At 28.7% G+C, this 10,879-nt stretch overlaps 1 protein-coding gene across 2 annotated transcripts; it reads right to left on the minus strand.

The window, feature by feature from the left end:
- Positions 1 to 3,530: 3,530 nt before the first annotated feature.
- On the minus strand, positions 3,531 to 9,245 carry LOC145942408 (leucine-rich repeat flightless-interacting protein 2). 2 transcript variants are annotated; one of them, XM_083049094.1, is made up of 9 exons: positions 8,787 to 9,245; positions 7,926 to 8,089; positions 6,820 to 6,946; positions 6,522 to 6,661; positions 6,101 to 6,364; positions 5,841 to 5,985; positions 4,453 to 4,578; positions 4,106 to 4,320; positions 3,531 to 3,997 (listed from the first exon to the last, which is right to left on the minus strand). In XM_083049094.1, the coding sequence occupies exons 2-9, from the start codon at positions 8,007 to 8,009 to the stop codon at positions 3,887 to 3,889; spliced, it is 1,212 nt and encodes a 403-aa protein (XP_082905220.1). In that variant the 5' UTR covers positions 8,010 to 8,089; positions 8,787 to 9,245; the 3' UTR covers positions 3,531 to 3,886. The 2 variants fall into 2 exon arrangements, with proteins under 2 accessions (XP_082905220.1, XP_082905219.1); XM_083049093.1 differs by having other exon boundaries at positions 8,670 to 9,245.
- Between the last annotated feature and the right edge of the window lie 1,634 nt (positions 9,246 to 10,879).

Here is a 10,879-nt window from a genome sequence, read left to right on the forward strand (position 1 = left end):
TTGCATTTACGTTTTCGTTTCTGCGGGAAAATTTATTGTTTTACTTCATACAATATGGAAAACAATCGACTGATAAACACGTAAAGCATCTATAATCATATAATAACGTTCTCACAGTTAAATATACTATATATTATAATAATACTATTAAAATACATTATACATAATTGTAGAAGTTAAGTCTCGAGTAACAAAAGAGTAGTCATTTTGATGTTATTTTCATGTAATTTGAGAGACATCAAATGATGTCAAAATGATTACATCAAATTACATCGAACTGAGTACTTTTGTTACTTTTGGAGTACTATGCATTTTTAGGCCTATACGAATGTAAAACAGAATTTTTATTACACAATTTATTTTTATATTGATATTATAAAAAGTCAGTCAATAATACAGTCCGTTTTCATATCTAAGAACAGCTGGAGACAACACATAAGTGCAAATTCAATATTTTTTGAACATATATCAACATTACACTGTGTGAAATAATTTCTATTTATTTTAATAGCATTATTACATATATTTATTTTAATATCTGCTTTATTTGCTAAAAATACTGCTGCTTACATTAGATATGATTGATTACTAATTGCAATGATTTATTACAAATAGTATATATATATGTATTTAATAGGTAAGAAAAAAATTATATTTTTAAGTTTTTAAATATACAAAAAAGAATAGAATATCTTGTGTGTTGTCGGGAATCTCCTCGAAATTTTGAAATTATTTTGATGGATACAGAGATTTGGTCAGTTGTGATGAAACAACTAAGCATTATGCAAAATATATACATTTACTGTTCTTGAATTTGAGCATCAAAATTAATAATTACATGTGTCTGGTTAAAATGCATTTGTAATGCAGGCCTTGAAATAAACCAATATGAAACATTTTTATGTATAAAGCAGAAAACATATATTCTTCCATATATTAAATTCAACAGTAATTTTACAATAATTTTTCACGCGAATATACGAATGCCTATTAGACAATATATCTGTTAGTAATTTGTCTGAACAAACCTTAGAGCATATAGAATATATGCTCTAAGGAACAAACCGAGTTCATTTTTTTTTTTTTTTTACTTAATGAATGTTTTTTATATTCTTAGTTATTGTTTAAAATTCTTGTAAATATACAAATATATTCTATAAGCTTATAAGTTACAATGTAAAAATAACTTAGATATTGTATTATATTAATAATACATCTTGTGGTATATATTATTATTATAAAACGTGTGTATGTATGTGTGTGTGTGTGTGCGCATAGTATATGCATACATGTATGTTGTTTGTATGTATGTATGTACACATATAGGGTTGAACAGATAATTACACTTAATTAATCGCTTCAATAAGAAATAGAATATTAATTACTCAAACAGTCCTTTTAGATAATAAGATTGTAAAATATGTTTATTGCGTTATTAGCGAATAAACGTTGAGAAATATAGAAAAATCCTCAATTGTTTATGCATAAAGCACAGAAATTTGCATAGAAATATAAATCTGGTATACACAAAGTGTTTCAGTTTTTAAAAACTTTGATTTTTTTATAATTCGCCATAATTCCACAGAATTTATATTCTTTATACATATTATGATTTGTCAGGCCATTCATTTGTCATATTTACATATATCTATTATATTTTATGTTTCTATGTAAATTTGTATGCAAGGAGCTCAAATTTTAACATAAAAAAAGTGCAACTTTTGCAATATTGATCATAATCATATAAATCTGTATCAGAAGAAATAAATTTAGAAAGTATCAAAAGCATATGTATTGTAGTGCTAGATTATAAATGCTGTGTTATATATATATGTATATATGTATCACAGTAATTTCCAATAAATTTATGTAAAATTTTTATTGTTTTATGTACAAAGATATGATTAAACAATTTCAGTCCCAACATTATGTTTACGAAGATATTTATTATCCTGTCATTTTCATATTTAGAAATTTATATGTAAAAATATTTATGCCATTTTGTAACTATACACATTGTACATATATGTATAAAAAATTTATTTCGTGAAAAAATTAATGTTTTCTTGTAATAAATTAATAGCACAGCTATAAAAAGATATTAATATTTTAAATATTCTTTTTAAAATATAATGGCCTTTACAAAAATTGTATTTAAATATTATTTATTTCCATATATTAAAAATTAAAATGTATTATTTAAAAAAATTGATGACTACTTATTAAAGTATTAATTATTGATTCAAACTTGAGTTTCTAACGAAATAATAATAATAAAACCAACAATAAAATGAAAATAAGATATATAAAAATATGAAAAATTAGAAATAGATGATGAATTGTCTTCTCCTCTCGCGCTTCTTATCCCTTCTTAGGAGAACAAAGAACAACACGAAGTGGAGCCCCCCCCCCCCCCCCGGCAGTTGAGACAGAATATACTGGGTGTCCCATTTTTTTTAAAAAGTATGTAATTTGCAACTAGCAGCTACATACTCTTTCTTACAAATAACTGTATTTTCTTTATACCAATTACTTTTTTTGTGCATAAAAGTATTGAGATAAGATCGACGAAAAATGAATATTTTGAGATATTTCATAGTTTATATAAAATTATGTCAAACTTAGTCATAAAATATCTCGTAAACTAATTCACTTTTTTTGGTCATCTTACTCTTATAACTTTTTATAGTAAATATTGCGAGAAATCTATATTTATATAAAGAATTAAGGTGGTTTCATTTAAGAAAAATATAAATACCCTTCAAATAACCTTGAAAATCGTCCTTCAGAAAAAAGTCAGTAGCCAACTTCTTTCCCCCTCAAATTTAAGCAATTTTTATTCGAAACATTTTTTTTTTAAACACAATGTTTTTGATATATTTAAGCATATTTTTAATGGGACACTGCATATATTCCACCTCTCTTATCCTCCTTTACATTATTTAGTAATAAATCTTCAACCAATGCAAACTGTTACGGTAGCACATGAAATGGTACCTTTGGATTTGTGTCGACTTGTGTCACTAAATGGAAAGTATCCAATGGTATTAAATACTTACGCTGCGCATGCGCGAATCACATCAACCCTGCGCAATTCTCGCGCGTTGATTCTTACCTTCCTTACATTGAAAATATGGCAATTAGCATAGTACATTTAAAATTTAGAGATGTAATTCGATTTAATATACAAATTACATTAATTTAGAAATTGGAATTTCATACTCTTATCCTAAATGTGTATCATATTTCCATCACAAACATACATATAAAAGATCCCACTGAAATACTGTACTGCATTAAATTTATTATGGCAAAGAGTACTTTGCATTATTGGTCATTGTGTTCATCATATAAATATTTAATGCTTGAAGATGTGTATATATACATACATACATACATACATACATACATACATACATATATATATATATATATATATATATATATATATACTAATTTTAAGTAATTTTCATAAATTTATTGCAACAAAACAGGAACAAATACACTATTTATATTATTTATCATTTATATAAAAGTTCTGAATTAGCTTCATAACTCCTTGTAAATTTATAGAAAAGTTTAACATATAAATTGCATTAAAAAGTCTTGTTATTTCACTAAAGCAAGACTATTATTCCTATAATGCGAGAGTAATAAAGAATTGGTATCAAAAATTTGACTGTAAAAAGAAATCTTTTCCATAACAATTTTCTATGTCCGAATGACGTTCACTACAATGTGAAATGTTAACAATAATACATAATCTTCGCCTTTGTAAACTACATTCAAAATGTTAAGTAGTATTAATATCGAGGCAACAACGGCACACGGTAATCAAGATATAAGTAAATGACATTCATTGTACATCTTTGCAAACATCATTCTGTCAAAGTTCTTTTAAAAGAGCCGATTTTGCATTTTTAAGTTTATCTAATCGTTTTTGAAGATGCGTGTTTGCAGTCTCCAATTCTTCTACACGAGCTTGCGTTTCTCTTACCTGAAAATAAAAATTTTTAATTGATCTATGTATCTATGTATGTAATTGTCTCTAAAGTACTTTGATATATGCAGATCTTTTATCCATAATAAAAATCAATATTCATACTTCTCTTTGCAATTTTCTTTTTTCCACTTTTAATTCATCTTCTGCTTTTTCAGATGCTTCTGCAGCTGATTTGTAACGAATTACTTGACTTTCCAATCTAGCTACTGTTGCTTGTAGTGTGGACATATCTTGTTCTGCTTTTTGTAATTTAAATTTATAATCTGCCAACAATTTGTTTGCTTCACGCTGAATATCATCGTTTTCTGATAAGCAACCTGTTGCAGCAGATACATTAATCAATATAAATAAAAAAAGATAATTAATATAGATAAAATAATAATTCATAGGAATATATATATGGATAATTATATATAATCTAATTAAAACAAATATATGCAAACATTAACCTAATACTGAGCCAGATGATCTTTCGGATCTCACACGATTTCTAGTTTCTTCCAGTTCCAATGTTAAATGTCGAATTTCATCTTGCAATTCCTTTTGTTCAGAAGCAAATTTTCTTAATCTAACATCTAAAACAAAGTTATAGATATAAACATTATATAGAAGTTAATCTCATTAGATCAGATTTGATAAGTAAATATAAGAGCATTGTATGTACTAGAAAGTACTCACTCACTTCTTTAATATTTTTCTATCTGTTTCCTACCAAAAAAATATCCACATAGGAGAAAATTCTTTCATCTCTTTAGAAAATAATTTTGACTTTTACTTAAATTCTCTTCAATAAACGGTAAACAATTAACCAATTCAAACTATTTTTAGCAATCTTGCATAATACTTATTTCTTATAAACATTTATTATAATTATTATAAATGTTTATATTTTTAAACCGTTATTGCGCTTATAAACTTCGGTTTTTTTCAAGAATAACAATTTTTTTATTCCGCTATTTTTTCAATAATAAAAATACAATCTCAAGATATCTCTAACCCTGAGATTCTTTGTTGTTTTTATGTGAAATAATCTCGAGATAAAAGATTGCAAATACTGGTTTGTAGTTTAAGAATATGTTATTTTTATTTATTTATATTTTATAAAAATGGCGTTCAGAAATAAGAAGTTTATAAAGTGCATGATAGCTGCTATAGTTGCAAATTACATACCTTTTCTTATAAACAACTATGTATTTTCTTTATACCAATTGATTTCTCTCATTATTTTGTGCATGAAAGTGTTGAAGATTGTCGAAAAATGAATATTTTACGAGATATTTCATAATTTATGTAAAATTATGTCAAACCTAAGTATAAAATATCTCGTAAACTATTCATTTGTTGGCCATCTTACACTATAACTTTTTATAGTAAATATTGCGAGGAATCGATTTATATAAAAAAATTTAAATGGTTTAAAAAATACATAAATGTCCTTTAAATGACCTTGAAAATCGCCCTTTAGGAAAAAATCAGTGGCGCCAAACTTCTTTCCCCCACGAAATCCTACAACTTTTATTTGAAACATTTTTCTTTAGAAACAATATTTTTGGAGATAAAAATTCATAACGCTTTATTTTATCCATCCTGTATATTATATAAAATTGTTGAGTTTGAATCAATCAGTTGTCTCCATTGGACAACCTAAATAAAGATCAAAACTAATTCCACTATAATGATAAGAGAATACTAAAAAAAGTGTATATATGAATACTTTCTACAACATATGAAGGTATTTGCTTAACATATTGTGCGATCTGTTTTAAGAAAGCTAATCGAAAATTACTATATTATATTTAATATTACATTTTATTTAGTAATAAATGATTTGATATACCTAGTGAACCTCTACCAGCTGTTTCCAATAATTCTGCAGCTTCTGTACTGACTAGTACCCTCTTTCTACAATATGATCTATTTTCCATATTTTCATTATCTTCATCTTCGCTTTCTTCATTGTCAACGATAATTAAGCCATTTTCCTAAATTATTATGTTTTAAGTTTGTTAGACGAGATAAAAGTATTATGCATAAGAAATTTTTTCATAAACGATATTATATGTGCTATTTCAAATAATATTCAATAATTATACATACTTGTATAAGTGTATCTCTTTCTAATAATTGTGCCCGACAAATACCTAAATCGTCTTTTAATTTCTGATTGACTCGTTTAAATTGCTCAACATCTCGATTCTTTTCCCTCAATTCTCTACGTAATTGTACAGTTGTTTCCTCTAATTCTTCTAATTTGTCTTTTAATAAATCAACTTGATAGACATAAGATGATTTTTCGTTGTCTAATTGAGCATTAGCTATCATTGCCTTCCTGAATTTTTCTTCAAATTCTTTTAATTCCAACTATATAAAAAAATGTATATTATTATTATTATCATTATTATTATTATTATTATTAATATTATCATCGTCATCATCATCATTATCATCATCATCATCCTCATCATTCTCATCATCATCATCATTATTATAGAGCTTATAATAGAGCTTATAAGCATACCCTAATATCTCTATTTAATCCTGCATCTTCTAATGAATCTTCTGAAGATCTACGACTTGATTGAAAATTATTGGAATTTGTAAGAAGTCGCGATGTACGTACTGGATCTGGAGTTATTCTCATGGTTCTGTTTACATCAGCTACAATTAGATATATATAAATAAATATTTGCAAATAAATTATTATATAAAAGATTAATGTGCGTGTAAAGAAAATAATTCTGTAAGTCTGTAAATAATTTATAAAAAAATTGAAAATATGAAACTAATGTAAAGTTGTTTTTATTCATTTAAACTACCTGCACACATGTCGTAAACCCTATCAGCATTCTCCTCCGCCTCTTTTTGCTGTCTCTCCAATTCACGCATTCGTATTTCTCTAGCTTCTGCTCTCGCCTGTCTCCTAGCAGCAAGTCTTGCTTCTGCCTAAAAGTATGTATGAAAAATCCAGCCTGTTATCAAAAATATATGTTCACCTTGGATTCATTATTAATATATCACCATATTATAAACTTCCTTTTTATTCATTCATATTAGAATACAAATAGAACAAAATAATAATTATGAATTCTTTATATTAAAATAATTTATTTGTTCTTATCGGAAGATATGAATTACTTATGTACAAATTGAATATTTGGCACATTATACAATTAGTATCAAATTTGGAAGGAAATAAGTATCAATTTCTTTAATGTAATACTCAAATAGTAATTTTCCAAAAGAATGTGTAAATTAATAAAGATTTCATAAATAAAAATTAAAGAAAGTAAAACTAGCACATATATAATATATTATCTAAAACTAAATGTCAAAGAAATTTATTTGTAAACATTTCATATTATGAAAGTAAAAAATATTTCTATAATTTGTTATTTCTGTAATTTGTGATTAGAAATATTGTTTTCTCAATAATGAATATATTATAAATAAAATATTATATTAAACGATATAGAAATATTAGAAACATTTGTCAACAATCAAATAAAAATACACTTATACATAAGCATTATTTTAAACTAACAGGACATTAATATAAGAAAAGCATGACACATTAAACAATTTTATTTTTAACATAAATCTATATAGAAAAAGTATTGCAAAATGGTAGCAAGAATTCTTCAATGACAAAGCTTTTATTCTTACAACACATAGAGATATATATTTGTCTACAAAATAAAAAGAACTAAATTAACTGTGTGTGCTTTACTTTTCATAATTGAATTATTTAAACCAATACTCTTTAATATAATATTTTAATCCAATTGAATTATTTAAATCAATACTCTTTAATATAATATTTTAATACAATCTTACATATATTCATATGTGCATATTACAGTTTACAAAGTTATACATATTTTTGTTTCTTACAAATTCATATTTTATTTTTTCAAAATCATACCTCCTTAGCTATCTGATCCAATGCTTGATCTTCCGCAGAATGCCTTGTGGCAGTCCTCCTTCGACCAGCTATAGTTGATTCCATTCTAAATTTCTTTGTCCTTACAACTTGTGTTTCAATTGTAACAACTTTAGTAGTCAGGAGAATCGATGCGTAACGACACACTAACAGATAAAAATAATTAGCTGAACAATTTTATACAAATCTATACATTTTAACTATATTTATATAAAATTACAAATATAGTTATTGATATCACTATAAACTCATGCTAAATTTCCATGTTAAATTTAATCATTTTGTTTTGTAATTATAACTATTTGCTTTGTTTTCAAGGATTTGAAACAAACTTGCATATCTTTATATTTTTTAATAAAAAATATTAACATAATTTAAAAAAACTTTATACTCGTTAAACTTTATTTCATAGAAATAAAATCTGATAATTTTTTTCATGCGTATATGTATATAAAATATTTTTGCAAGAATAAAAAATCAATGTATCGCAATAATTTTTCATGTATAAAATAAAAAAATATATATATAAAATAAAATATAAAAAACATCAATATAATAGAAAAATACATAAAACGTTATGATACTTTTTATTCGTTATTAGACGGAATCTCGCGAATATACGTTTTTTTTTTTTTTTTTTTTTTTTTCTTCAATTTTTACAACTACTACTTCATTTTGTTATTTCATTGCTTCCTGTCATCCTGTCATTACAAACGAGTCACTTACGGTTAGGACGTATATATTTTCTTCAGACTCGAATGGGAAAAAAATAAATAAATACCAAGTGCGCTCTATAAATATAACATATAATAGATAGAAATAATCACGGACAACTTCACTCACAACGTCACCGTGTGACCATCTGCGTAATCAGCGGAACGTTAATCTAAAACTACTTCGCGAGAGGCCTTAATGCTATCAATCGCGATCGCGAGGGAGACACGAGCCACAAGATTCTTCCTCTCGGTATATATATACGTATTCGTTCAGAATTTCGCGCTAACCGGTAGGATCTGACACACACAACTGATGGGTAAGGTTCTATTAAGCGCGAGAAACGGCGACGATCGCGGACGGTACCGCGTTCGAATTTAGCGAAAGGTACATCCCTCAATATTATGTCCATGCACTGCTACTTCGTATCGCGAGAATAACGGTGACGCGAAACAATGTATGCAAAACGAGGGGAACATGATGCGGAACACGCAAAAGCACAACTCTCGCCGCGCCTACGTCTCTCTGAAGTTATATATAAGAAGGTTAAGATATCTCTCATTTCCCCACCACGACGATCGTGCACCCGTGATGCTATGCGGCGACCACAGACCAATGACATATATATAAGACGAAGCATTCCATCTGTGGAGTGAAGCCGGAAATTGTCAGAATACGACAGAGTGAGATAGTTGTTTTGACACTCTTCTTTCTCACTCTATTTTCTTTCTCTTTCTCACTCTTCTCGTCGGTGACTGTGCTTAGGGCTTAGGGCCATTCCACAATAGGTTGCAAATGTCCTCGTTGCCAGTTGACAATTGCGAATTGACCAATCAGAGCAAAGCAACTTGTCAGCTAATTGGTCAATCCGCAACTGTCAACTGGCAACGGGGGTATTTGCAACCTATTGTGGAATGACCCTTAACGCAGGGTCCACAATAGGTGATTTAAGCCCTAAGCCTTAAGAAATTGATCAATCGCAGTCAAGTATGAGGAGAAAACTCGACTGTGATTGGTCAATTTCTTAACGCTGGGTCTACAATAGGTGATTTAAGTTCTAAGCCTTAAGAAATTGACCAATCACAGTCGAGTTTTCTCCTCATACTTGACTGCGATTGATCAATTTCTTAAGGCTTAGGGCTTAAATCACCTATTGTGGACCCAGCGTAAGGCTTAGGGCTTAAATCACCTATTGTGGACCCAGCGTAACAGTGGGTCCACAATAGGTGATTTAAGCCCTAAGCCTTAAGAAATTGACCAATCACGATCGAGTATTCTCATCGTACTTGACTGCGATTGATCAATTTCTTAAGGCTCATTCAGACAGGACGCGTCAAGCGTCAAGCAGCGAGCAGCAACCAATAAGCGAGGCAATATTTTTTACGCCATTGCTAATATTACCTCGCTTATTGGTTGTTGAATGGTTGCTGCTCGCTGCTTGACGCTTGACGCGTCCTGTCTGAATGAGCCTTTAAGGCTTAGGGCTTAAATCACCTATTGTGGACCCACTGTAAAGCCTAGTCTTCAATAGAGTCGTAAGGTCGTAAACGTAAGAAATTGACCAATCACAGTTGAATTCGAGGAGAATAATCGACTGTGATTGGTCAATTTCTTACGTTTACGACCTTACGACTCTATTGTAGACTATCCCTTAAGCCTAGTCTACAATGGCAGTAAGCAGTATAGAGTAAGCAGTAAGCAGTAAACAGTATGAAATGGGAATTGCCCATTTCGTTACTACCGGTCTTTACATCCACTAAAAACAGTATACAATGGCAATAACAAGGCTGTAGGAATAGAGAGTATACTGTTTTTAGTGGATGTAAAGACCGGGAGTAACGAAATGGGCAATTCCCATTTCATACTGCTTACTGCTTACTGCTTACTCTATACTGCTTACTGCCATTGTAGACTAGGCTTTAGGGCTTACGCTGGGTCCACAATAGGTGATTTAAGCCCTAAGCCTTAAGAAATTGACCAATCACAGTCGAGTTTTCTCCTCATACTTGACTGCGATTGATCAATTTCTTAAGGCTTAGGGCTTAAATCACCTATTGTGGACCCACTGTTAAATCACCTATTGTGGACCCAGCGTTACAGAAAAGTTGCAAATTGATTGGCTAAAAGCCATGCAATAGCCAATCAACTTGCAACTTTTCTGTAAGAGCCGAATTTGCGTATATGTTTCTCTTGCGAATGAATTCAAGAATCGAGTCCCAGGC

Source organism: Prenolepis imparis, unplaced genomic scaffold (assembly GCF_030444845.1).
Source record: "Prenolepis imparis isolate NDT839.2.m4 unplaced genomic scaffold, iyPreImpa1.0 SCAF_11, whole genome shotgun sequence".
Classification (NCBI taxonomy): Eukaryota; Metazoa; Arthropoda; class Insecta; order Hymenoptera; family Formicidae; genus Prenolepis; species Prenolepis imparis.